The sequence below is a fragment of the Anser brachyrhynchus genome (genome assembly GCF_964034855.1).
Source record: "Anser brachyrhynchus genome assembly, chromosome: 5".
NCBI classification, from domain to species: Eukaryota; Metazoa; Chordata; class Aves; order Anseriformes; family Anatidae; genus Anser; species Anser brachyrhynchus.
The window spans coordinates 50,079,397-50,106,557 of NC_137699.1; the positions used below are offsets into that span (position 1 = coordinate 50,079,397).

The 27,161-nt window shown below is 42.6% G+C and overlaps 2 protein-coding genes across 5 annotated transcripts in view; one reads left to right on the forward strand and one right to left on the reverse strand.

Moving 5' to 3' along the window:
• Position 1: 1 nt before the first annotated feature.
• Positions 2 to 11,250, forward strand: UBR7 (ubiquitin protein ligase E3 component n-recognin 7). Its single transcript, XM_080594234.1, has 11 exons — positions 2 to 221; positions 1,043 to 1,176; positions 1,464 to 1,524; positions 3,074 to 3,169; positions 3,962 to 4,015; positions 5,235 to 5,340; positions 6,762 to 6,946; positions 7,459 to 7,590; positions 7,992 to 8,154; positions 8,837 to 8,898; positions 9,690 to 11,250. Exons 1-11 carry the CDS (start codon positions 51 to 53, stop codon positions 9,780 to 9,782), a joined length of 1,257 nt encoding a protein of 418 aa, XP_080450360.1. The 5' UTR covers positions 2 to 50; the 3' UTR covers positions 9,783 to 11,250.
• A 1,444-nt stretch (positions 11,251 to 12,694) lies between these two features.
• The window catches only part of BTBD7 (BTB domain containing 7), a 57,142-nt gene continuing 42,675 nt past the window's right edge, over positions 12,695 to 27,161 (reverse strand). For 3 of the 4 annotated variants that reach the window (XM_080594229.1, XM_080594230.1, XM_080594232.1), the window contains exons 6-12: positions 26,994 to 27,154; positions 26,507 to 26,650; positions 26,160 to 26,273; positions 24,494 to 24,683; positions 21,375 to 21,553; positions 19,228 to 19,656; positions 12,695 to 17,584 (exon numbers count right to left, since the gene is read on the reverse strand). In XM_080594229.1, the coding sequence (XP_080450355.1) occupies positions 16,769 to 17,584; positions 19,228 to 19,656; positions 21,375 to 21,553; positions 24,494 to 24,683; positions 26,160 to 26,273; positions 26,507 to 26,650; positions 26,994 to 27,154 (2,033 nt within the window). In that variant the 3' untranslated portion in view covers positions 12,695 to 16,768. The remainder of the gene's footprint in view (positions 17,585 to 19,227; positions 19,657 to 21,374; positions 21,554 to 24,493; positions 24,684 to 26,159; positions 26,274 to 26,506; positions 26,651 to 26,993; positions 27,155 to 27,161) is intronic. The other variant, XM_080594231.1, reaches the window with a different exon arrangement.

Genomic DNA, 27,161 nt, shown 5'->3' on the forward strand with positions numbered 1-27,161 from the left:
GCCCCGCCCCCCCGCGCGCGCGCTTCCCGCCTCGGGCTCGCGGCCCCGCGATGGCGGCGGCGGCGGAGGGCGGCGGGAGCGGGGCGGGCGCCGGGGCCGGGGCGGCGGCGGAGGAGCCCGTGGTGTCCCTGGCGGAGGTGCTGGCCGAGAACGAGGAGCTGGAGAAGGAGGCGCGGGCCGTGCTGGGCGGCAGCGACCACGAGCGGTGCAGCTACGCCCAGGTGGGGCCGGCCCCGCGCGCCCCATAACGCCCCCTCATAACGCCCCCTCGTAGCGCCCCGACCCCCTCGTAGCGCTCTGCCCCGTAGCCCCTCACCCCTCCGTAACACCCCAGCCTCCCCAGTAACACCCACATAATGCCCCGACCCCCCTAACACTCTGCCCCCGTAACGTCCTAGCCCCCCACAACCCCCCAGTCTCATAACACCCCCTTAGCCCCGCACCCCTCCATAACACTGCCCCACAGCACCCCGATCCCCCATAGCACCCCCACCCCTCATAACACTCTATCCTCCCCCATAGCGCCCTGTCCCGTGACACCCCGACCCCCTCATAACACCCCCATAATACTCTGACCCCCTCATAACACCCCCATAATACTCTGACCCCCTCATAACATCCCGACCCTCCATAACACCCAAACCCATCCATAATATCCCAAAACACCCATAATACCCCAAAACTTCCGTAACACCCTAACATCCCCATAACACCCTGAACCCCTGTAACACCCCAAACCTCTCCCCACAACACCCCGACCCTCCTCCGTAACACCTCAGTCCCCCCCATGACACCCCAAAACCCCCCATAACACCCCCAGAGGAGCTGTGGATGCCCCATCCCTGGAGGTGCTCAAGGCCAGGCTGGATGGGGCTTTGGGCAACCTGGTCTGGTGGGAGGTGTCCCTGCCCATGGCAGGGGCTCAGAACTGGGTGGTCTGTGAGGTCCCTTCAAATTCTGTGATTCATAACACCCCGGCCCCACACCCCCCCATAGCCCCCCGGCCCCTCAGCCCCTCTCTGTCCCCGCTGTGTCCCGGCAGGGCGCGGTGAAGCGACAAGCGCTGTACGCCTGCAGCACCTGCACGCCGCCCGGGGCGGAGCCGGCCGGCATCTGCCTGGCGTGCAGCTACGAGTGCCACGGCTCACACCGCCTCTTCGAGCTCTACACCAAGAGGTATGGGGCGGGGGGAGCCCTCTGACGCCCCTTACGACCTGGCCCCAGGGGAAAGGGGGTGCTCCAGGGTGGCCCGGGAGGAGGTTGGGGCTCGTCTCAGCAGGCCTGGCCTTTGGGAGTGCTGTTGGGGGGGTGGCAAGGCTGCATGGCTCTTCAGCCGGCCCTCCTGCTTGGGCGGGCTGTGAGAGTGCTCTTACGGCAAACAGCTGCTGGGGGTTGTTATGTGCACAAAAGATAAGGTGGTGTCGCCAGATCAGACCTCTGAAACGCTCAGTTCTCCTTCCCAGGAACTTCCGCTGTGACTGTGGAAACAGCAAGTTCAAGAATTTGCAGTGCAAGTTGCTCCCGGTGAGTCGAGGCCTTGGTTTCCTGCATGCAGAATTAAAGTACCTCGGAAGTCTCAGAAGGCCGGTGGCTTGCCGCAGCAAGTGCTGGCTCATGCAGTGCTGCTGTTTTTCCCAGCGAGTTAAATGAGGTGGGAATATTGCAGCAGGAGGTGAAACAGTTGAGGAACCAGAGGGCTGAACCCCGCTGTGTGAACAGAGGAGTGGAGCTGTTGGTCCTCATCGTCCCTGACTGCAGCTGCTCTGTGTCTGTGGCCAGCGTAGTGCCAGAAACGTGTGGTGCCAGTGGTAATGAGTCCCAACAGCTTTAAGCTGGCTTCAAAGGACTTTTTGGGGTGCAGCTTTCACAGTTGTGTTATGGAATCTTAACGCTGTGCTGCCACCAAAAGGATGGTTCCCTTCCCTTCTTTGTAGCATAAATTCTATGGGTTGTCACCCAACGGGCAGTTTTTTCACTCTGTTAAGCCCCCTGTGCTCTCATCCTCGCTGGGCGGTTTGCACTCGTTAAGCAGTTGGTAATCTTTTTGCGAAGCAGTAGGAGAAAGACGCATACCCTGCCTGCAGGGCAGTTTCCAGGGTAATAACACTTAAAAGTAGGAACAGCAGGTGGTTTTGTGTGTGCCCATTTCGGTCTGGTGGAGCCAGGACAGATCCAGAAGCTAGTAAGGTGAGGACCGTAGTCAGGTGATCTGTGCAGAGATGCCTGTGACAACTTTGCGGTGTTTCTGTTTGTCATTGGAGTGATCAACGTGGGTCTGTGGTTGTTCCTCCCTCGGGTCAGTGCAGAACCATTCGTACGTTTCGGCATCCAGCTGTTCATCTGCTGACCTCGTGGGCGCAGGGCGCTCACGTCGTCTGTTCCTCCCTTCTCTGCACGGTGGTACAGAGCGTTTCGCAGGAACATCGTAAACGGCCACAGCCGTTTCTGCACGTGGCCTTAGGCTGCAACTACCAACAGTTCTGAAGTCCCCTGGCTGCACTGTACTAACTGCTTTTAGGAATGGGATTACCTGTGATTGGGGTTCAGTGAGCTTGTTTTGTAATTCGGATCATCCTTTCGCATAGAGGGAGGCGTGTATGACAAGAAATTAGTGTAAACTCAGTGGTAGGATTAAACAAAGTTGGGTTTGGATCATAGTGTGGGTATTTAAAAAAAAAGTTCAAGGGAAAGGTACATGGGAAATCTACAGCCAGTGCTGCAGTGGCAGCAGGCACGCATGATTGGTGATCAAAACTCTGAAAATAACAGTTTTAGATGAGCAGTAGCTCAAGAACACCACAGATTTTAACACATTTGTTACAAATACAGAATGTGTTTTTCCTCTTCCCTTTGGAACTTCAGTATTCCTTGTATGCCCTACCTTCTGCTCGCTGGATGGCGTAGGTGTTCTGGGTACTATCTTTGTGTTTAGATCTCTGGGCTGATGTGCATAATGATTGCTTTGGGGAAGTAAAGTAGAACAGGAATTGTTTTTTTTTTCCAGATTTCCATTTTTTCTGTCTTGTTTTTTCACTGCATTGTATATTGAAACAATTTTTTCCTTTCCTTCTAGGAAAAAGGCAAGGTGAATTCAGGAAATAAGTACAATGACAACTTCTATGGCTTATACTGTACTTGTAAAAGACCATATCCTGATCCTGATGATGAGGTAAGAAGAAATGCAAAATCTAGTAGTAACCGTATGTGGACGGTATTTATGCAGAACGTGCAAAGGGTGGTCCTTGAGCTGCGTTTCAGGGAAGATCTCACTTTAAGAATCTTCTGTTCCATATCAATTTTTGATGTGATGTGCTGTATGAAGTAATTAATTTCTCATGTTTTGTTAAATAGTAGCAGTTATTCATGCCTTAAAGACAGACAAAGAAGACAAACCATCGCTAGGAAAAAATGCTGCCACAGTCATCTCTGTTCTTTCTCAAGTTACACAATTGCCTTAGAAGATGTGTTTCTCCTTGTCTTGAGAAATGCTATGAGTGGCTATAAATGCTGTAACTGATTTGTAACAAATCAGGTTTTACTATAGTGTGTTACAGACAGTTCAGTCAGGCTTCTGGCATGCCTGTGTAAACCTGGTGATGTCGTGCATTTCGCTATCTTTCTTTTGCTTAGCTGCCTGGTTTTGCATTTCTGTCCACAGGACGAAAGATACCAATATCGTGTTACCTTCTGCTAGCTCTTTTGTGTGAGAGTGTCTTGCTCTACTGGGAAAACTAGTCCTGTAATAATAACAGGGAATTTCCATAGCCTTGATAGTATGATGAATTACATGTGCCGTTGAACTTCAGGAAAGCAGCAACTGCTTATTACTGGCAGCTCACTGTGGGTGGGCAAGGAGGGAAATGCAGTTCACTTGAGCAGGCTTCGCATAATGCTATAGTTTGAGCCCTGTGAAAGATTCTGCAGGTTGACAGCAATGCTAATAACATGACCATTCATCTAGATTCCAGATGAAATGATCCAGTGCATAGTTTGTGAAGACTGGTTCCATGGAAGGGTAAGGAAACTATAAGTAGCAGAATTGCCATTTGCATAGAAATAAAATAGCATCAGGTAAGTTTGTATGGTAATCTTTACTTGGGAAGTTGTGCTGTAGTTCTCAAAAGATGATAATGTATGTTCTGGGGTATTTTTTTTTTCATTTAATGCAGGGGAATATTAAATCTTTAATCTTGAACTGCTGCTCCATCCAGTCAAAAAAAAAATAATAATTAGGAAGCGTTCCACCTTTTTCAAGGCTCCTTCTGCAGAACAAGGAGACTCTTGTTAGAGAAGTTATTATTTTAATTGGAAAATTCTAATCATTCAAATCAGTGAGAAAAAGATTCTTGCTGAGACACATCATTATCAACTGTCTGAATGGTTCTTCATTCAGAAGAATGCTTTTTAAACTGTAGCTACTTTAAATAGCAAGGAACAAACTACGCTGTTGGTTCCTGATTACAAACTTCAGGGAAGTCTTTTAAAAGCAGCTGAAGCACTTTGGTGAGTGTCCTACTTAATGCATGAGCATTAAGGGTTCAGCCTCTTGTGCCTTCAAGGGCATGAGTGAAATTCCATCGTGGATTGTTAGAAAGCAAAGTGTTTGAAGTTGTAGGATCAAAGAAGAAAAAAGGATGATTGGCTTCAATTATAGGTTCTGTAGATACACTATGGGATTCTTTTTTATAAATGTATATATTAAGAATATTATGCTGTGTACTGTGAACTTTGTAAGAAAGTTTTCTCAAAATAAAGTAGGTAAGTGCTTTTAATTGCCTAAATATTTCTCACTGGTTTGTAGAGGTTTGGGGCCTAATTCTTCTCAATCCCAGTATGTGAATGATATGAAGGCTTAACGATCTTTTATATTTAAGGAAGTCATTTACGTGTCTAAAGTGTGTGGTAGTATCTTACTAGGCTACGTTTAGGACTATGTTTAGAAGAATAATGTTTCGAAATGAGATAAAGATAGAACTGAGGTTTCTGGATGTATACAAGGACTAAAAGGCTGTAAACAAGGTGTGTAAGTGAAGACAGATTTTTTTTTTTCCCCTGGCATTTGGTCAACTCTTTCCAGTCTGTTACGCTGATATTTGTTGCAGAAAGGTAGCAGGACTAGATGCTTGTGTTGAAAATACAGTGGCAGCTGATATTTTACTTCATCTAAAGCTGGAGTTGAATCTGCTAATTTGCAGTGAACGTTTAACTGCTGTGTCCTTGTTTCCTTTTGACAGCATCTTGGTGCAATTCCCCCTGAGAGCGGAGACTTCCACGAAATGGTATGCCAGGCCTGCATGAATCACTGCCATTTCCTATGGGCCTATGCTCCGCAATTAGCAGGTAAAGAAAATTAACTCAGCTGAGACCATGTTTCATTAGTATGTTTCTCATAGTTGGCTGATTAATGACATTATGCTGTTCAAGTGGTTGGAGAAATGCTACTCATTATATTGGACAATCACCTGCGGCAGTGGAACAGGCAGGGCTGCAGTAACTGTTCTGTTTAAAAAAAAAAAAAGGCATTTCAGATTTCTAAATCTTAATTCCATAGTGCTTACTGATTTATTTAATCAAAGATGTGCTAGCACCTAGATTGATACGGATTTAATACTTGTCTCAAGGAACTTCATCTCTAAGTTGAATCAAAGAACTGAAGAGGTATCTTAAGGGAAGCAGTAAGGAAAACAGCTGAGTCTAAGAGGCTCTGAGCAGAAAAGAGCCAGTGGTAGAGTGCCCTGAAAGGAATGTGTAAAACCTTGATCTGAATGGAGCTGGGGCTCTGCTCGGGACGCGTGCTCTCTGCGGTCACACCAGGCGTCTCGGTGTGTGCTCTCTAACTAGCTATGTCACAGCAAACAGATATGACTTGGCATCAGAACATACACTCCTTTTATGTAAGGAAGTGGTTAGTGTAGTTAATCTGTCATGGAGTTTGTTTTACTGAGATGCATCACTTGCCTCTTGAGTCACCCCAGACTACTGGGAGATAAAAACACTTGTGTGCGCCTAGGACTGATAGACGTGACTACTGCTAATTTTACTTGGTAGGATTTATTTCACATTTCAGGTACTCTGACTAAAATGAGTATCATCAGCAAAAGGTTTTATGGGTAAAAGCAGAGCTGCTGAAGAAGGATTCAGCTGAAATTATGTAACTGTAAATTCTGCTTATTAAGAACATACGCAGCAGAGGGTCTGAACGCTTGAGGAAGTGATGTGCTTGGTACGCTGTATTGTTACTAATGCACAGTTCTTTAGATAAAGAGCTATTTATTTTTTTTCTCTTGTAAAACCATATATAAAGCTGAAGATGTCTGTAAATGTTTAGAAAAGTGGGGTTTCTTTGTTTTGCTTTTTTTTTTTTAAACTTGTATCTGGAGAAAATGAAGGACTCCAACAAAAAGTCAACAAAAAGTGCATTACTGAACCTATAACAGGAACAAGGAGTGTCAAGAATGACAAGCTTATTAGTAGAGAACTATCTGAAATTGTGATGCCATTTTCCCTCTCCTAGGTTTTAGATTTTGGGAAGCAGAGTGTTTTAGAATGAGTATGAGAGGCGAAGAAGAGTGTGGTGAAAGAGGAAGTGGTTCTTTTCATACATAGGTCTGTGTGTTTGGACAGCTGTAGAATATATCCAGGACCCTGCAGTGTGTGAGGTAATCCAGGTGTTCTTAATGCTGCACTGTAAAGCAGAAGGAATGTTTGTAGTACCCTGTACTTGCTGGCACGGTGTTTTCACTTGTGTGTGCATCTTCTAGTTCCTGCATTGACCAAAGCGAACTCTCTTGAAGATGAAGGGATTGTCCTGAATGTTGAGGAAAGCGAAGAACAGAAGAAAGAAATAAAAAAAGAGAGTGGAGTAGAACACCAAGAAGTAAAGGAGGAGAAGCAAACGGAACAGTTCAATGAACCATCAACTAGCTCTGGGTCTACTTGTGCGGAGGTAAAACGCTGCCTTTTTGTCCTGTACATCTTCGTACTAGTGGTACAAGAAGCAAAACCCACCTCTTCCTGTAGAGGTTCAGTGGGGGGGTAAATGCTTTCCATCTGTGTTCCTCCTCAGTTGCTGACACTTTAAATGTGGTCTCAGTGGAGCACAGCACAGGCTACAGAACGTGCCTGTAGAGGTAGGTGGGATGGGGTATAACAGCTGCTTGCCGCTGGGGTACCCGCACCCCATCCTGCCAGCCGCTTGGCCTTTACGCGGAGGTGCCATTGTTCTACTACAGTGCTGTTAGGCATTGTAACTGCGTTTCTGAAACAATAGTTTATTATACATCCAGTGGAAACTGCTAAACCACATCAGAATCCTTATGCGAATGGAACAGTAATATAGGTTGTTTAATGAAATTGTATCTGAGACAAAAGAAAAATATTGTATAAGGAAATGACGTGCTGGAAAGAACTGTGTCTATTTGAAGCTGTAGAGCACTGAACACTGTCGTTTTAATTCAGATAGTTACCAAGAGTGAAGAACCAGTCTGCAAGCTGAAAGAACTCCAGAGCAAGCAATTTTTAAAAAAAGATACTGCCACCTTTTGGCCATCAAACTGGAGAAGCAAATTATGCACTTGTGCAGATTGTTTGGTATGTATTCCCTCTTCATTGTAAACGCTGAAGTGGGGGAGGCAGGGAGGAGCTCCCAAAGAATCTTGGAAGAGAAGCCTGTAGATAAAAATTGTGTGAAAACGTTCTTACTTTGCATATAAACACCTAAAAATATCCCTCCACCTGACGTAAAGAAGCACACTGGATCGTCTGGAATTAGTGCAGCATGAAGGGACTTCTAAACATATGTGTTTTCTTTGCTGTTTAAAGCCAGTCTTGTTTTGGAAGTTGTCAGGGGGGAATGGCTGAAATGCTTGATAGAAAACTTAATTATTTTTATTGTTGTTATTTGTGATACTGAATGCAAAGAAGGAATGGGGGAGAACATCTGTATCTGAGAAGTTTTGTAACTTAAAAGTAAATTTTGCATTGTTTTCCAGAAAATGTATTCAGAACTTGAAGTCCAGTTCCTGACAGATGAATATGACACCGTCTTGGCTTATGAAAACAAAGGTACCAGTGACCAAGAAACAGACAGGAGAGATCCTTTAATGGACACCCTGAACAGCATGAACAGAGTTCAGCAAGTAGAACTCATCTGTGGTAAATATAAAAGTATTCATTTCATTTCATTCTGAACGCCTTAGCGTTTTAAGTGAACAGCTGACCATGAGTGGTTACTATCAGGTCTTGCAGTTTACTTCAAAAATAATTTGAAATCAGTGTGTAGAAGACTGACAGGTTGCAAACCTCGGTCAGTATTACTATGGAGAAGTTTGTCCTCTCTGGACTTTACCTAGATGGTGTGGGAACTTTCTCCTATTTAACATCGTAGGTATGGTATCGATGGTAATTTCTTCTGACTTAAATAATTAAACACTAACTTACACTGGCTTAAATTTCATACCTTTTTCTGTTGTTTTGGCTGTCTGCTGTTTTCTGGGGGGAGTGCCGGTCGATGTGAAGCTGGGGTGAAGGCTGTTTCTTGGCACCTGTTCTGCAGAGCACACTGAACTTCAGTACATTTCTCATGAAGGTTAGCTGGACAGATGCTCAGACCCCAGAGGCTGGTCTGATAAATTATTAGGCATCTCTTGTTTTCCCAAACTTGTTTTGCTTTTCACTTCTTTATTTTTTTATAATCCAGTTCAAACCTAGATTTCTCTCGGGTAAATCTAACTAATGACAAGAGGAAGTGCAGCAGGTTGTCTTCCTGAGCCAATGTTAAACTAAAGCTCGATTTTTTTTTTTTTGTGTTTACCCTTGCCTTTGCTTCCCCATTCAGAATACAACGACTTAAAGACAGAACTGACCGACTATCTCAGGAGATTTGCAGATGAGGGAACGGTAAGCGGGAACTTGCAGAATTTGCAGAATTTGCCAGAAAGTGTTCTAAAATACTGTTGAAGGGTATTGGGTATTACAACACTTGTATTTTTTCTGTCTCTTGGAGTTGTTGTAGAAATGAGACATTCCTGATTCAATTGGAATTTAAAAATTGTATTTCTTTAATGGCAGTGCTGAGAAAAAAAAACAGGAACCTTACAGAAATCTGTCTATAAAGTGCTGAGAGCTGTTTTCAAATTTCAATGAAACTTTTGTTGTTCTAGGAAAAGTATGCAGGAATAAAGCTCTTAATCTTTGTTCTTAGATTAAATTCAATCTTTAAGGACTAAATATTGGCAGTGTTGTTGGTTGTTTTCCGTGAGGAGTTGCTTGCCATTATTAATCAACACAAGCATTTTATTTGCTCAGTATTAAGCCCCAGCTTTACTGAACCGCCATTCTAAGATGCATTGTTGTGTCTGAAGCGAGTGTCAAATCTTGCTTTGTGTTAATTATTCTGATCATCAAAGCAAGTAGCCAGACCCATTAAAAATACAAGGAGCTTTGCTCTCTGTGCTTGTTTTAGCGCTGGGTAGCTTGTTTCACTCTCTGTATTTTCCTATAATGGAATTTGGGCATTAATCGTTTCCTTGGGGTAAGACAGGAAAGCTGGTTTGCTAGCTCTATCACAGAGACTTCAGAATACTTTTAAATGCTTTGTGCATTACATATGGAATACATTTAAGAAAAAAAAAGAGGCTGCTTAATTGGGTTATTGTACCACAACTTCAGTTTCCTATTGTTTGCAATAGGTTGTTAAAAGAGAAGACATTCAGCACTTCTTTGAAGAATTCCAGTCACGGAAAAGACGACGGACTAACAGGATGCAGTACTACTGTAGTTAGAGGGAGAAGTTCTGAGGCTGAAAGGACAACTGGGAAAACAATATTCACTGACAAACAGAAGAGGCATTTTTAGTACTGGGCTTCTCCTAAAAATCCAGCTATTCAAGAAACTGCCTCCACCTTCTTCATTTTGTCTCATTTCCTTTATTTGTAGCGCATAAACTGTGTTCTGAACAGGTACACTGCTTTTATATGGATTTCAGTATCAGTCTATGTTTGTATTTCTTTGAAAGTCCTCCCCCTCAACTCAAGGGGGAGGACTGCTTGTTGACAGAACTTCGTGCCACTGTTCGTTCCCTTTTTCCTTTGACCTGTTTTACTTTTAGTGCTTATAGCTCTCCTCTGTCCTAAAACACGGGTGTGGGGCACGCTCTGCATTCTGCAAGCCGGGAGCGCGTTGCTTTCCTGCTCTGAATGGCTCTGTGTCATCTCTTCTGGTTGGGGTGACTGGCAGTTGCTCCCTGCACAAAGTAAGTTTGTTTATTTCTGCAGGGAGGCATGGGTCCTTAAAAAGTAAAGCAGGCATGAGGTAGTGATGATGGCTGTTGGTTTTAATCCTGTTGGATGAAACTGCATTCTCAAAGTCGGTTCTTATGTGAACTCAGTAGCACTGTGCTTCTGCGCAGCAGCTCTGCTGGGGAGGTACGCCCTGAGCAGGTGGAAAGTGAGAAATCAGAGGTTGGTCTTGATGCAGCAACATGTTGTATCCATTTTTATAACTTCAAAAACTTTGTTTCTAATATTGTACAGTGATGTTTTACATGCAAAAATTTGTCACATGAACGTTATCTGCTTGTTAGACTATAAACAATATCTAGGAAGAGGTACTAAATTACAAATTAATCATCGAGGGGTTTGTAAGAGGACTTCTAATGTGCTTTCATTTTAAAAACTGGCCTACTTCAAATTGTTCTGCTTCATAAATGTTCCTGCAAACACTGCAGCAGCCTGGCATTTTGTACAGTACAAAATGGATGATCTTTTTATAATCACTGTGATAATCAAGGAACAGGAGGTTTCACTGACTTTTAAGAAGCTACAGTTAACTGCAATTAAATCTTGATTTTTCATAAGTTATTTTGAGCCTAATGTAGGTTTTTTTTTTTGTTTTCTTTACTCACAAAGCCCAAACCCTGCTTTAAGAAAGCTATAATTTTTAACTCTTGCTTTCTGTAATTGGAGGATGTGTTTGCCATGGGGTACTATTCTGCTTATTCATTAACTATTCATGTTAATGAGACTTTTTAGAAGAAAATCACACGTTTATCATTCCCCCTTTTGTTTTTGACTACTTCATTTACAGAAGCTTTTTCTAGCATAAAGGCTCAGTCAATTGGTTTGTTCCATGCAAAATGACTAGTTGCTTTTAAACTTAACTCTGGGTATTGTATGTGCTTTTTTGTAGCAGTTGTTACAGGACTTGTAACTGCATATCTAACTAAGAAATAAAGAACTGTTCAATCATTCAGTCTGCATCGTCTGGTTTCTGAAATGCTGCTCTGGCGTTCTATTTTTATCCGCAATCCAGCCCAACAGAACTAGGGCGATGACTACACGGTCGCCATCTGGCCGAGATACCTGTGGGAGGCTGAGACAGGGGCTGAGCCAAACCAAACCCGGTATTCTTAGATCTTTGCTTCCAGCTCTCACCCACTTCATTGTGCAGGGCTGGCATCTTGTGTGCGGGTACACCTTTCAGCAGGAGAAAAAGCAGAAGGGATCGGGGCTCCTGGTTGGCGGCTCTTTACATTTAATTCATTAAACTGGTGGAGGTAGAAGGTGGCCAGAGACAAGCGCTGTCCTCAGTTCCAGCTCTAAGCTCAAATCACCCTGAACTGAAACCCTCGGTTTTCACTGTTTTGCTGTTCTCTTCCTAGCGTATATATGAGAAAACCACCCCCACCACACACAGAGCACCTACCACAGTGTAGCACAACTACCTACAGCAACACCCACTTACACCACAGTCAGTGTACCCAAGAAATTGAAGCACTGGTGCATAGAGGGAGTACATTTTAGAAATGTGAACCATACAAATTCCAGGACAACTGGTGCAACTACAGCTTCGCACCAGGTCCAGACTGAAGCCATGCATTGCCCTTTCTTGGGTATCCGTGTATTGAAGTGAGGACGCTATTGCAAAGTGAACACAAAGCCCCCACCAACAGCTTTCTGGTTTAGGAAACTGCCCTTAAACCCCATCTTCCTGGCTCTGCAGGGATGCCCATTAGTGTTTACGCTCATACAGTACTCCCGCTCCTTACCTTCCTCCCCCTTTCTGCCAGGACATCACCCAAAACATTTTGTTGTTGCACATCAAAGTGAGAGCGTAGCCAAAATCTGCTGCTGCTGGATGACACTTCTAAACTTCTGTCATCTCTCTGAAGTCATGAAACAGTTGTTCCTGTGAAACAGTTAACGAAGATTCAGCTGACACAGGATACCTGCAAGTCAAGGAGAGGATGCTGTGTATTTAATTATTAACTAGTCTTTGGCTCTGAGAAAATAAACATTTTCTAGAGCAAGGCTAAGGCTTGCTGCTTTATCTATGAACGCTGTTACAGACTAGTTATAGCCAGTTAGGCTCTAGCCAGAACTCACTGAATTATTTTAGTGAAGTGCTTTACTTTTTAATGAGTTTTTTTTTTTTCCCAGAATCACAGAATCATCTAGGTTGGAAGAAACCTCCGAGATCACCCAGTCCAACCTCTGAGAAGGGATGACAAAACTTACATTTTTTCCTAAGAGCCTTTGTTGTTACAGAGCACCTTATGGGCTGTGTCTCATCACTCCTGCCCCCCAGCCCAGCGGTCAGTCAGAAAAGCTCACACCACCACCACACGCCACGCTGCCGCTCGGGCACTGCTGGGGCAGGCTGCCGGGAGCAGGTAACTGAAGCAGCCACACGCGTCTTCTATACAAGCCATTTATTTGAAATGCCAACTATACGTAGGATAAAGTCAGTGTTACATGCTTCTCAGCAACAGTAGAAAAATAGAACCAGTGAAAACCTTTGTACAACTGTAATGGTACTCAAAAGAGAAATGTATTGTTTTACAATGTATCACACAAGACTAGAATTCAAGTTTGGAGGTACCTAAATAAAAATACTATTTTTTTTAAAAACACTATGTACAATTGAAGCGTAAACAAGTTTTACAAAGTACTGGTTATGCAGGTCGTAGAAAAAACACTTGCATAGGACATGAAGTCAGTTTAAGAAAGTTTTTCTGAGCCTTTAGCATTGAAGGCACTTGACTTTATACCAGTAACAACACAAGGACAAGAAACAGAACCGTGACACTGCAGAAGGCAGAGCTACCTTCTGGAAGTACAGATAATTACAGAAACCCCAAATATGGTTTTACAGTTTCATCTCTCAACCGCTCCCTGTATTGAGCAGAGCTCAGCACCACCTCTACCATAAGCATATAATTATTAGAAGAACTAACATTGCCTCAAACAGCATGTGTATTCTCTCAAAAAACCCCAAACCAAGGAAATCCATAAAGACAAACATTTGGGACGTTCCAAGACCAAAACCCAAGGCTTACAAGTAAGGGTGGCCACAGTCTTTGCTTTCAGAAACGAAAAGCATGACAAGAAACTGCCAAACAACACAGCAGTTATTAACACACAACTACAGTAACTCTGTGGAACAGTAAAACACTTCAAAGGAAGAATCTGTTTCAGGAATTAAGTTATTCAGCGATATATTAAGGAAAAGAGGAAGGGGTCAGGGAAAAGGGGAATAAGAAGTTTTTGCATGTTGCTCACTAAATTAAAGTCTGAGCTCTTTAACAGAAGAAGGAGCATAACTCTTCCTCATCCAAGAAAACGTGATGTCCATACCTCTATCCTAAAGCAAAATACAGTCACTGATCCATCGTCTCCATCAAATTTGTAGGAGGAAAGGATGTTAATTTCCAGCCTAATCAGAAAGTGCTTCATGTAAACAAGGAGTTTTTGCACCAAAGTTTCAGTAGAAAGAGAACAAAAAGTAGCAGGTAGCACAGCTACGTGTGTGCTACACGAGAAGCGTATGAACACTAGCTTCTGATTAATGCTTCCATGAAGAAGAATAAAGATGGTCTCACTCCCCTCCCTCCATGCCCAACTAGGTAGGAAATCCTACTCTGGACTACAAAAATACAGTTCCAGTAATTTAACAAATCCTTTTCCACTCAAAATCAGCTGCCATTAGCTGCTATCATCTTCCTAACTCAAAATATACAAGTGAAAACAGATTGTCTGAATGGCCTGATTGTCTGCGTGGCCTCAAAAGGACTTGCCTTTTAGTTTGAACCTACTTTTAAACACTTTATTCTTTTTAATACTGTTCTGCTTCTGAGACTTCAGAAGCAATTTTGAATCCTAAAATGCAGGCATGTCCCCCCCAGCCCCAGAAAGGCATTTCTCACCAGCTTATTCCAAAGACAAACCATTTCATCATTTCCCTCAAGCCGTAACCTCAAAACTTTTCAGTCTTTATCAGCCACGTCCCCACAAATTTTAAGCTTAAATCTGTAGACTTGAAGCCCCATCTCAGTTCAGGCACACAGTGCCGCATCAAACCATGAGTAAAAATAGTTTCCTTTGAAAGTACATTTATAAATTTCAGGTAAAAATAAGTTACTCAGAACAGTAAGTCTTCTGAGGACAGCTATGACTTCTTAGCAGTTAAGCTATCAACATATATATATGACGCAAATGCAGTGAGGTTTTTTTCTTCCTTTTGTGTGTGACGCTAACTAACGCTTCTAGTGCTCATAAGCAAGAGACCAGAGTGTCTGGTTAGAGCTACACAGTAAGACAGCACTGTGCTCGGATCTTCAGAATAAATCCAATGAACCTCAGTCCCTAACCCACAGGAACACTGCTCCCCTCCCCTCTCCTCCCAATACCTTCCTGGATTTAACACTGTTTTACACTGCAGTCCCACACCAGTTACACACAGCGGTGATGAGACCAGGGCTCGTTCTGACCGTGGTCAAAAAGCAGTTTAAAAGAGGGTAATGGAGGAAAAAAACACACATCTTCCCTCACCCACAACACACTTACATGACCTGTGCAGCTTAGCTGTGTTTCTCCTCCAATCCTACACCGTGCCTTTTACGGCTGCACCGCGAGAGGAGTGCCTGCAGAGCTTTCCTAGAAGCAGGAGGCATATGTATGTAAGCATGTAGGAGACATTATGACTTATTGGTCCACAAACCCACATCTTCGTTTATCTACAAGCTATTTGGTAGTTCTGAAATGCAGTATTCAATATAGTTCAGTAAAATGGTATTGTTGTCAGGCCTTGCATGCTTTAATGGAACAAGGTGGGTAAGAAGAACTGCCATCAGCTACAAGTAAATTTGCAGAAGATTTCTCTTTTAAGTAGTATTTAGGCATTCTGAACTGTAGGGAACAACCTAACCTCGATATAGTTCTTAGATCACACCTAGGATTAGTTTTCAACTACAGGGAAATCCTTTGTTATAGAAACTGCATTAAAAAACCACAAACAAACAGGTGTTCACCAGTAATCACTACACTGCAGTGGCATCAGAACCCTATCCTAAATGCAACGAAGCTGCTATAACAACTGTACACTGGGTATTAAGGATGCACTTAACTACAACCGTTACACAGCTGTGTTGTTTCATCTCAACCCAGCAGTAGGGAGCCAGCCCAAAATCTTCACATTCCCTCTGCATATCATGTTAATAGATGAATCTCATTCCTGTGCTTTAAAAAAAAAGCAAGATCAGAGAAGAGAAGTGTAATTTAAGAGTGCTAAAGCTTCACATGTTTGACAGTGCTAGAGCAGTTACTCTTCACTTTGATTTTGTTCACAGAACAGCGGCAACTACGAAGTCAGAAACACTTCAGATCAGATAAGGAACACTGAACGACATCGCTAGGAGTGAAGCCCTTTTTAAATCATAGGCAGGAGAAAGCAAGGCAATGTGCAGTCACCTCAGCACCTCTGTCGGAGAGGGACCCTCCCAGTTGGAGAGCTACCATTCAGGCAACAGCCTAAGATACTATGCCTTGTCTTCCTGACATGTCAGGATTTAGCATGAATCCTCAGCTCTAGTCTTCACTTACCCCCACGCAGGGGTAGCTGGAAGAACAAGTTATTACTATCCTTTTTACAGTATTTCTAGATTTACCTCTGCATGGTCAAATGAACAACTCGAGTCTGGCTAATTAATAAATGCTTTTGGGTGATCATGAAATTCTCCGTGGTCACAGGTGAACCACAAAGCAAACAGAATCAGAAAGTCAGATCCTGGTGAATTTCACTGGAATTTGGACTCCTAAATATCCCCTGGACACTTAAATACCCAAGTGTAATTCTTGGAGTGGGCTTGCTATATAAGGGTAAGACCAGCTGCCAGAACTTCTCAAACAAAACAGCCTGGATTCTTGCCGTAGTCATAAAAATCAGGAAGATTTCTGATCTAAACAAAAAAATTTAAACTAAAAATGTAGTATTTTGATGTGCTGTTCTTTGGAATTCCTATAATTAAAAAATAAACACATTGTTACTATCTCGTAAGAAAATACATTTCATTATGTGCAACCCAATGCACATAGGGAATTGGCAGGTGAAGGGGAAAATGCAAAAAGTATGAAAATACAGTCCTTTAAATGTGACAATAAAGTTTAACAGATTAGTACAAAACTAATACACTAAAATAGATGTACAGGTGCAAAATGCTACCAGGTTGTAGAAAAAAGGTACCAGCTTTTTTTTTTTTTAAAGGCTTAATTAAATCTGATCAAAAAAAGGTTCCCACAAAATAAAACCAGAAGCAGCATTAAAAAACCGATAGCATGCCGTCTCTAACAAAGCAATGTATGTATGTACAAAAGAAGTGTATGAAGCTGAATTTATCTGCTGGCATGAATGAATTTGTCTGACAGAAGTCAGGCCAGAAGTTGCAAAGAATGGGATACAACTCTTAGGCACAGAGAAATAGTGGAGGTTGCTTTCATAGAGCAGACTTTTTATACAGGAAGTCTGGTTTGTTTGGAGACCTCCTTCCTCTGCTTGCTGCATCTTCCCTCTCCAAATCTGCATTTCTCTGCGTGCCATGTTCCAATGGCTCATCATCTGCCAGTCTCCTGCTGGGTCTCTCTTCTTGCACTTCAGAGGTGTACGCAGAGAGCGAAGGTCTGTTGGAGGTTAGCCCGTAGGTTAAATCAGTTTCCATTTTTGTTCTTCCCCTGATGTGAACTGGGCCATTACCAGCATTCTCCTGGGTAGCCAACGCCAAGTCCAGCCGCTGGGGAGGTTGTTCTAAGACATCGAGGTGTATTGGCTCATTCTTTTGTCTGTGTTGATGCCCATCTTGGGAGAGCAGGTATTCCCTCCTAGAATCCTCCTGCTTTTTAGGAGATATCTGGGAAGGTAGATAAGCTGACTTTAAGCCACTTGGTGATGCCTTATTGTGGCTGTACAAATCTGGGCCAAAATATATGCCTTGCGAAGGCGAAGGGCTGTGCCTGTTTGGTGCTGGAGTGGAAGGTCTGCATGCAGCATTAGAGAAATCATAGAAGTCAGGATATTCCTGCTGATTTTCTCGAGCATCTAGTTTTTGTTCTATTGCATGTTTCTTTCGAGAAGTAGGCATGTGTCTGCTCTGAATACATGAAATGTGCTGGGGTGGACCGGGCCCTACCTCTGTAACTGTCTGGCTTAGTTCTGTGTCGACAGTGAGCTCGGGTAACCTTCTGTCTTTTAAAGACATTGCTGACACACCCATTGCAATATCTGGCATCAGTTCGTTTAGCAAGGGCTGAGTACACTGGAAAAGAAAAGAAATAGGTCCATGGGGAAAAAAGCAAAAGCCAAACACAAACCGTATTTAGCACAGTTCCTGCAATTCACAATGACATTTTCTTAACCTACCTTCACCTAGACTAACCTTAGCCAGCAAGTTTTCTACACTGTTTAAAGAACACGTGTTTTCCAGCCTCCACCCTCCTGCTAGCTTAAGACCTCTTCTTCTCTTCATGAAGTGGCTGTGCCACAACAGGAGTCCTTTCTTAAACGCGTTATATTGTGTTATATTTACTAAGTGCTCAGTGCAGAACCTAACATAAATGGTTTGTTATAGCAGAGAATTTCAGTGCAGGGAAGACAATGAAACATTTGTTTCCTCGCTGTAGATATAACCCCTCAGCTTGCACTTTAAAACAAGTTAATCATATGTACGTGTATCTGCACTAGCCTCAGGGTTGGGGAGCACCAGTTACAAGGCTGACAAGATCCACAAAGTGCATGGATCTTGTAGCTTGCCATTTTTCCCTACACCTGCAATGAGACAAGCAGATTTAGTCTTCCAGATAGAAAAGTTAACTTCCACTTGTATTTAACATTTCTAATGAAAGCAATTTTAGTAAGCATTAACTACTAGTAACTCACACACTGCAGAAAAATTAAGGAACATAAATACCATCTATACTACGTTTATTTCTCCTTCTATTTTTAATACATTTTAGGCAACATATTCCTACTGTGAAGCAGTGAGCTGTGCCCTCCTGCCTAAGCTATAGATGAACAAGCTCAAATTTATATCAACTATCACAGAAACATCTCCATAACATTTCCTTTCTGAAGTCTGCACTGACAAATCCTTCAACTCAGACTTATTTTTTTCCATTGTTTGTTCAAGTTAAATATTTTAACCTGAAATGCAGTAGTGCGATATATCTAGGGCAATTGCTAAAGAAAAAAATAAATCATGTTTCCATTCAGAACTCCAGATCAAACCTGCACCTAGACAGCAGGTTTTCAGTATGACAGAACAGTACACTGAAACAGTTTTCTCACTGAATAAATGATTACCAAGTTCTTTATTTAGCTTTTCCTGTACTTCAAAGCTATCATTTGGTTCATCATCTGTTACAGTTCACTGTTTTCATTGCATTATATTGTAGTTCAGTAACTATGTTTTTCTTTAAATGTTGCAACAAACTATCATATCTGCAATTACCAATTTCTGCTTGCCTATCCATTTTAAAATCTTTTCCACTGATGTGAAACCTTTCCATTCTCCACAGGTTCCCTTCACACACAACTGATTAGTTCAGGGCTACTTACCTGCAAATAGCCAAGATATCATCAATATTTCTACTGTTATAGCATGCAGTCCACTACTGAAGTTCACTTATGCTTTGTTTTAATGTGGAGCAAACCATGCTATTTCAGAAGCTTTGCAAGACCTATTTGCCCCTCCAAAACCACTCCTGCCCCTGGAGCATTCGTCTCCCAGGGATGAAACCCTGCCTTTCAGATGCAGAAGGCTGATGACAGGTTTTGACAGAAGAATCTCCTGACCAGCATGCTGTTTTAACCAAGCTGTTACCTCATCACAAGATTGCTCTCCAGCTCCTCTCAGGCTACTACAACCTGCCAGAGATGGGGAGGAGAACTTGTAATACTTACTACTTGCTTCTCAGCTGCCATCACTGCCGCTGCTGCAGCCACCGTTTGCCTCCCCAGACCTGTAGTGTTAGTGCAATCTGGAGGTGCTGCTTTCACGCTGGGCAAGTAGACGGGTGGCGCAGCTTTGGGAGCTGTTCGGGAGTGGAACAGTGAGTGATTACAAGGGTAAGAAAAAGAACGCGAGGGATGTTGACTTGGCACCCTTTGCTTCCAGCCCACTTTGAACTGGTTGTGAATAGGAGTTGCTGGTGGGTGGTATGGAGGCGGAGGAGGGGGCAATGGAGGATGAAAGGCCACAAAAGAGTCCAGTTCTGTAAACATGGTTTCTGCAGTGGGAGTGCTGTTAACGCGGCATCGTCCAGACTGTCTCATTGTCAGGAGCGGGCTTTCGTCCCCAAATCGCTCATCAGGAAAGAATTTGTGAGGATTCTGCAGAGGGAAAAAAAAGTAACAAAAAATAGGAAGTCAGCCAGAAAAACCTCCTAAACTGACACATGTTGGAACTTTAAATCTCCTAGCTCTGTAACAAGCTAGTTGTGCCACTGAAAACCTAGCCAAAGCTCAAAGCCATTACAGCTACCATGGCCTAATTTTATTTTTTAAACACAAGAAGCATCAGGTTCACTATGTGAAAAAGCTGCCCAACAAATGCAATTTGCTGCACAGTAACATAAAAACAGAAGAGGTTATTCCAGTTTCCCAGAACTGATACATCCTATGCAGATCTACTGAGTCACGGGAGAAAAAGGCCTATGTGATTCAAGAATAAGTAATCTAGTTTCCTAGTTATGTTTTGACTGTTTTATGAACTACCTCCTTAACAAGGAATATGAGCTGTTCATGTTCACTCAGGTTCACTCCCACCCAGAGTACTACATTCAGCTCCGCTCTGGGGCCCCCAACACAAGAAGGGCATGGGTGTATTAGAGAATTACTCCAGAGGAGGGCCACAAAGATGATCAGAGGGCTGGAGCACCTCTCCCGTGAGGACAAGCTGAGGGAGGTGGGATTGCTTAGCCTGGAGAACAGAAGGCTCCGGGGAGACCTTACAGTGTCCTTCCAGTACCTAAAGGGGGCTACAGGAAAGCTGGGGAGGGACTTGTCACGGGGTGTAGGGATAAGACAAGGGGGAATGGCTTTAAAACTAAAAGAGGGTAGATTTACACTAGATATAAGGAGGAAATTCTTCACTCAGAGGGCGGTGAGGCCCTGGCACAGGTTGCCCAGAGAAGCTGCGGGTGCCCCTTCCCTGGAGGTGTTCAAGGCCAGGCTGGATGGGGCTTTGGGCAACCTGGTCTGGTGGGAGGTGTCCCTGCTCATGGCACGGGGCTGGAACCTAGGGGATCTTTAAGGTTCCTTCCAACCCAAACCATTCTGTGATTCTGTGTTGTGCACTCCAGTTACACACCATTTACACAGTCAGTTAAATCACAGCATTCTTTTTACAGAGTTATTTCTTCACATCTTAATGATTCAAGTGTTAAGAAAAAAATCAAAAGAGAGGTAACACATTTGGGATCTCAGGAAGTTAGCAGGAACGAGTCATTCGTATCTGAATGCCCTCATTTGTATGCTACAGATATTGTACAAAAACTATTTGCCAAATATTTGACTAAATCAGAGTAACTATGATTACGTAACTCTGATTTTGTAACATTTCAAAACCTAGTTTCAACAGGGGAAAGACTGACATTCTGTCTCCTAGAAAAATAGCTTTTAAGGGCCTTCAGCTAAAAACAAATCTACTACTTCTGGTGCTTCCTTGAAAAATCAGACAGCATATTTTAAAAACTGTTTTAATCCTACTTAAAAAACAACCCTTTAATCTCAATCTACTTTAAATCCAAGATTCAACCTTGTTCCCAAATATCTGTGGCAGTCAGAACACCATTAATGGCAACAACTTTTGAGAAAAATATTTATACGTTACACCTATACATTTTTAAAATCACATCAATCAAATGCAGCAGTCTCAGCGCAATTTGCACCTGGACAGTTCTAAACTTTGAAGGCATTTCAAAATAGTGTTTGTTCAGCGTGTGCATGAAGCAGCTCTTTTACTGCTGATTACACATCCAGCTCAGCTCATAATCAGAACAGAACCCGAATCAAAGCATTTGTGATCCTACTACAGCAACTTTTCCTACCTGCAGAAGTTCAGCAGCAGCATCGGAAAGTCCAAATTCCCGCAGCACACGAATCTGAATCTCATAGCTGACTGTGGCACCTTCTCCACAATTGAGAGCATACGCTCTTTGCACCTGCTCAGTGTGACGAAGCTCCTGCAGCCGTTTGATCATCTCTTTTACGACAAGGAGGTTGGGAACTGGAGGGACGGCAGAGAACGGAATTAAGGACAACAGATTACTTTTCAAACTGTGAGACACCAAGTCCGACTGCAATGGGTACATTTAATTCTGAAGGAAAATCTAACATCGGGCTGACTAAGCTTTTTTTTTTTTTTTAAAGAAACATTCTGCCAAAAAGTTTGACTTGTACGTGTTCCTTGGAGCATCATTATGGGGTAAGGCACATGGGATGATGCACACATCATACTAATGGTAAAGATACACACCATTTTTCCAGCTTCTGCTAGAGTAAACCACAAATACAGCCTTCTTTTCAAACCCCTTATAATGCAGGAATTTTATGATTTGAGGTGGGGGTAGGATATCTTAAATAACAACTGACTGTTCCCTCATGAATACTACAGGCCAAGAATTCATTGATTTTTCTTGGCATCCACTTCATACTTATAGTGGAATTCTGTAATCACAAGACCATAATACCAGTATGTAAATTCTAAAAAAATTATACAAACTAAGCCAAACTAAACCTGCTAAATTATGTTGTTTTATGCAGCCATGTTGAAATCATTAAACAAAGCCTTTCCAAAAGGAAATCATATATAATTTGGGGGTATTTATGCTATTGCAAAACTTTCTCATGCCACTTTTTGCTGCTGTTTGATGATGAATGATATTTCTCTGCGGTCTTTCTGTCCTCAGGAAAATATGCATATCAAGAGAGAAGACAAATCCAAATATCTGAATACATAAGTCCTGGCATCTGATCCATTACCAGCTTTACAAGGGTTATATATTACCACGACCAGATGTCCATAATGAAAACTCATAAAAATTAAGTGGATCGGAAGGCAAGAACAGTGTGAAAAGACATTTGCATCACACAGAAGGAGAAAACCCAACACCGTGCAACTACAACTGTTCCCAATTTCATAAAGTTTATATTGGTACAAGAAATATATCTAAGTAATGCAAGATATATATATATATATATATATATTTTTCCAAATTGAGTTCCTATATGAAGAAAAAATACAGATCAATTCTACCCTGTCTTCAAGGCTTGGAAATAAGTCTTCTACCTTATGTTCCACACACTTCAATTGTTCTTAGAAATCCTAGTTTAGCAATCAAATGTTTTGCTATACCCAGCATTTTCCTAACACTGAAAAAAAAAGATTTGAGAAGTTTAACTCAGTTCTCCAAATTATTGGTTATATAAGTTATCTAAATTTATCATGAAAACATGCCATCTTCTCAAATCCTTTTTTTTTGTTTTTACACGCTATTATTCACGTGAAACATACAGAATAGATTTTGTACATATATATACACACACACATACATACATACACACACGCAATTCAGTTGTAGGATTTCCAATTCAAACTGGAACTGGAAAGCACCAAAAGAAACCCAATTACCTGTAGAACCTAGCCTCAAAGTAGAGCACAGACTTCAGTAGAGGTTTAACTCATTTCAGAGTAGTGTTGCAACAGGAGCACCAGGACAAGGTGCCAACAGCCTTCACACAAATCAAGTCTATGGGCAGTGAGTACAAGGAAGATGCAAGTGACATAGAGAATACCTAAGCTGCAGAGAACCTCCTGTTCCAAGAGCCCAGCTCAAGGGGCAAGGAGGTGGTGTTGCCTGACTCTCCCTTCAACAGCTCCTGTGAACCATCTGTGCTTCAGGGATGGATTTCTGAGTCATGTACAAAACCCTTAACTTGTACAATCTCCTCAAATTAATTGGCCCCCACCTACCCTTCCCGCCTCAAGCAACTGGCAAAATAATCAGTTCTTTTGCATAATTACAGAATGAAGCAAAGCAGGCAGTTACCAGACAATACCTGTGCTCCAACTACTGGCCAGGCTCACAGCCCGCATCCATGTCCAAATCAAAGGACTGGCAATAATTCCTATGTACTACATTGCGCAGCAGAGTTTCAAATTGGTCAAGATGCCTCACTGCCCCCAGAGAGATTTTTTTCCTGACTATGAGAACTTTTGCAAAATATCAGACCTCTGAGAACCTGTTTCCTTTATCAGCTTCTCCAGAAACTAAGATCTAGTAAAATGTTATCAAAGTCACATGTAACAATGAAATACTTCAGATTCAATTGGTGGTGAGTGTTTAGTATGTTTATGCTTTTCTGTAGAGGGGGAAAACCATCCGAATAATTTAATTCACGGCTGAGAGGCCACAGTAACAGGTCCCTGAACAAATACTTCATTGTTGTTGTTGTTTTTAAATCAAGGTATGGAAGTCTTTAGACATTTCCTTAAGGCTTTATCGAGTCTCCTCCTCAATCACGAAAACCAATCAAGTAGAACAAAACCATTCCAGGAATCTTTCTAGAAACTTACTGCAGTGCTTAACCAAACAGCTTCCTAATACTTCAACTTAAATACTCTTGCTGCAATTTAAGCCTCCTATTTTGTCCTGGCTCTAGCCAACTGTAAGAATAGTTTATCTACTTCCTTCCACATAGCTGACTGCAGGGAGACACCACAGATATACAAAGAGCTTATGAACTGCAGTGGGGAAGTGCATGGCAGGGGGAAGAAGCAGACCATTCTTCTGATGGCATGTCATCTTCTCTGCTTTTCTACAAACTCCTAAACTGATCCACATCTACTTAGATGTGATGCTCTGATCTAAAAATGGATGCCTAGGCTTTCCAAATCACTCAGTCAAAGCAGGTTAAAGTAAAAGCCCTTCCACTAGCTTACTTTTTACCTATTTATCATGCCATCCGTATATAATTAATCTCTTCAGAGTAGACCAAATCAAAAAGAACTACTGCACGGTACAAAGAAGCACAATCTATGAAGCATCCCTCTCTGAGGAGACTGATCATAATATTCAGTTATTCACATCCACTCCCCCGCCCCAGAGCCCCCAGCCACTCACTCCCTTGAGAGCAAGCAGCATTACAAGTGACCCAGCAGCCTCACCTGGGATTTCGTTGGCTATGACTGAAGGAGGACTGGACTGGTTAGCAGTAACTTGCTGGTGGGTGATCATATGACAGCACTGCGGCACCGCGTTGTTTACCATGTAGAGGGTGTCTGGCACGTTGGACATTCGGACCATCCGCAAGCGAACGAGATCGGTTTGTTCCACCATCATTTCGTCCAGGACCGACTGCAACGACAGCCATTGGAGCCCTCATGAAGGCACTGCGCACTCATACCCACCAGGAGCTGCCGCAAACACAGCCCCAAGGCCACAAGCCTAACAATGGTCTAAACTGGGTCCCACACTGTATTTGGCTTTTCCACAGCATTTTCTATTCCATTTTCCAGTCACCACTAGAGTTGGCTAACAGCAGTCAGGGGAATAAAGGTTGGGAAGACTGCTTTGTATGTTTTGTACCTGTCAGGCTGGAAGTATCCTTCTCAAGACAAGACCCTCTGGACTCTCCCTCAGAGGATTATTACCTATACTTGTCAATTCTGTGACAGTGAGTAGAAGACACTGCCTTCAAAATGAAGTGTGCTTCCCTCAGATGTCTTAATAGAAAGATCTGCGCTATGCACGCTTTTGGTTAAGGTTCTCATTTAGCTTTTTTTTTTTCCCCCCCAAATAATGAGAGGCTAACAGACGGTAATAACTCACAAGTCACTTATGTGCAATTTTTGCATTTTCCTGTAATGAAACTGAATAGGAGTACAGTCACCAGACAGAAAACAAGGATCATTCCTCTAAGGTAAAATAGCTAATGATGCTTTTTTTTTTTAAATAAATTAACAGCAAAATAAAACAAGTAAGATTCCTGAGGTAAAAAAAAAGTATAGAATGCACTTATTTTTAAGATGCTAAAGCATTCCCATACTGTATACCTGAAAACTAAGAGTCAGTGTTTTTATTACATGTTCTTTAACACATTGTTAGTTTTAATAACCCAAGGTACAAAGATACATTTTTATCTGGCTAGTCTTCCTTTGCTGCTTCAGTGCCACCTGGCACTCTTATCTGTGCCCAAAGCGAAAAATAGCATTCTTTCTCCCCTCCCCTCAATGAGTTATGTCAACAACAACTCACACTTAGAAAGCGTTTTCTTCCTTAAGCAGAAGCCAAAAGCTCTGACTTCAAGACAGCAGTGTTCAGTGTTTGCAGGTGGTGTGGATGCACAGAGCTCCACCTAATCTTCCTGTCCTGCCATCACCTGCACTGCTGGGACTCAAGCTCCTGACGTAAGTCAGAGCTGCCTTGGGGGGTGACAATGGCTAACCATTTATAAGGGTCCCGTTCTGTCAAATACAATATGGCACGTTTCTGTCCTGCACAAGAGCCCTGTCACCAAACGTCACCATCATAAGAGATGCTAAGTGGCCTTCCATTTTACAGTCCTCATACAAGATATTTAATAAGAAAACTACTGTGTGAATGGGACATGAGGAACTTCAGTCAAGTTGGACACCGAATATTTATTCCACTTTGCATAGGATCGAAAGAATTTTGCTTCTGCTCTAATTCAAATAAAAAAAGCGAAATATCAAAGTCCTCTGCCCAGTGGAACAGAAATTCTCCACCCAGCTCTAGAGGGAGCTGGGGAGCCTGAAAGACCTGGCACCGAGGTTGCTGACTAGCTGCAGACTGGGACTCTCAGGCTCTCACCTTGCCATCCGCCTGCCAGGTGGGCTGCCGAGGAGCTGGGCCGGCAAACTGGCTGGAAACCAGGGAGGTTTCCCTCAGAACGCTGCTTTGTTTCCGGTGGAATTTCATCAAGATCTGTCTCGCAAACATTTCAATTTCGACAAAAAAAAATTTTGTTGAAATTTTTCTGACCAGTTCTAGAGACTTGAGCCTGATGATCAAACTTTAAGTCTTGTTAAATTGAAAATGTTAGTATTTTAGGCCAGTACATGCAAAGAGAGACAAAACATACCGACATTTTTCCCTGTTTACAGAACCCCCTGATGACACCAGTTTAACAACAGCCAGATACTATTAATTATTATTACCTTAGCCTCCTCCACATATGGTGAGAACAGTCTTGGCCGCACATATATCCCAGCATTTTTTTGTCGCAGCCAGGCATTTGACTTTCCACCTTCTGACGTTGGTAGCATGTCTGAAGGAGGAGTACTAATCAGGCCTCTCTTCATCTTTAAGAATGAAGAAAAAGTTTCACGTTTTACTAAATAAAAAGTGTATGGGGAAAAACTTGCAAGAAATGCACTTCATACACTGAATCTGTACACCATTGTTGTTTTTTTTGTTTGTTTGTTTTGTAAGTTTCCTGATAGATTTAAAGTTCAAAAAACTTTAACCTGAAATTTATATATATCTCACTTTCAGTGATAACATTTTAGGAGGTAATCCTTAAAAAACAACACCCCCCTCATCCCTCCTCCTCAAAAAACCCACAGAAAGTCACACAACCTAAACACGTGTAGAATCTGAAATGCAAAGAACCCAGAGAGTACTTGTATGAGACAACTGACTTACTGCATCACTCAGTACTTCACTACTCATGGGTAAGATGTGCTCAATGCGGACAAAAGGTAAAAGCGGAGACAGGATCTCTCTCAGCTCCTCAATGTCAAGATCTCTTCTCTTTACACCTCTCTTGTTTACACTGTGAGCAGTACCACTCAGTAAGTTAGGCTCTGTGGG

Excerpts from the sequence above, each read along its gene's own strand:
- UBR7 (XM_080594234.1), top strand. The coding sequence starts at position 51 with ATGGCGGCGGCGGCGGAGGGCGGCGGGAGCGGGGCGGGCGCCGGGGCC. Across the intron at positions 8,155-8,836 it reads GCAAGTAGAACTCATCTGTG|AATACAACGACTTAAAGACA; the intron begins GTAAATATAAAA and ends TTCCCCATTCAG. Across the intron at positions 8,899-9,689 it reads GATTTGCAGATGAGGGAACG|GTTGTTAAAAGAGAAGACAT; the intron begins GTAAGCGGGAAC and ends TGTTTGCAATAG.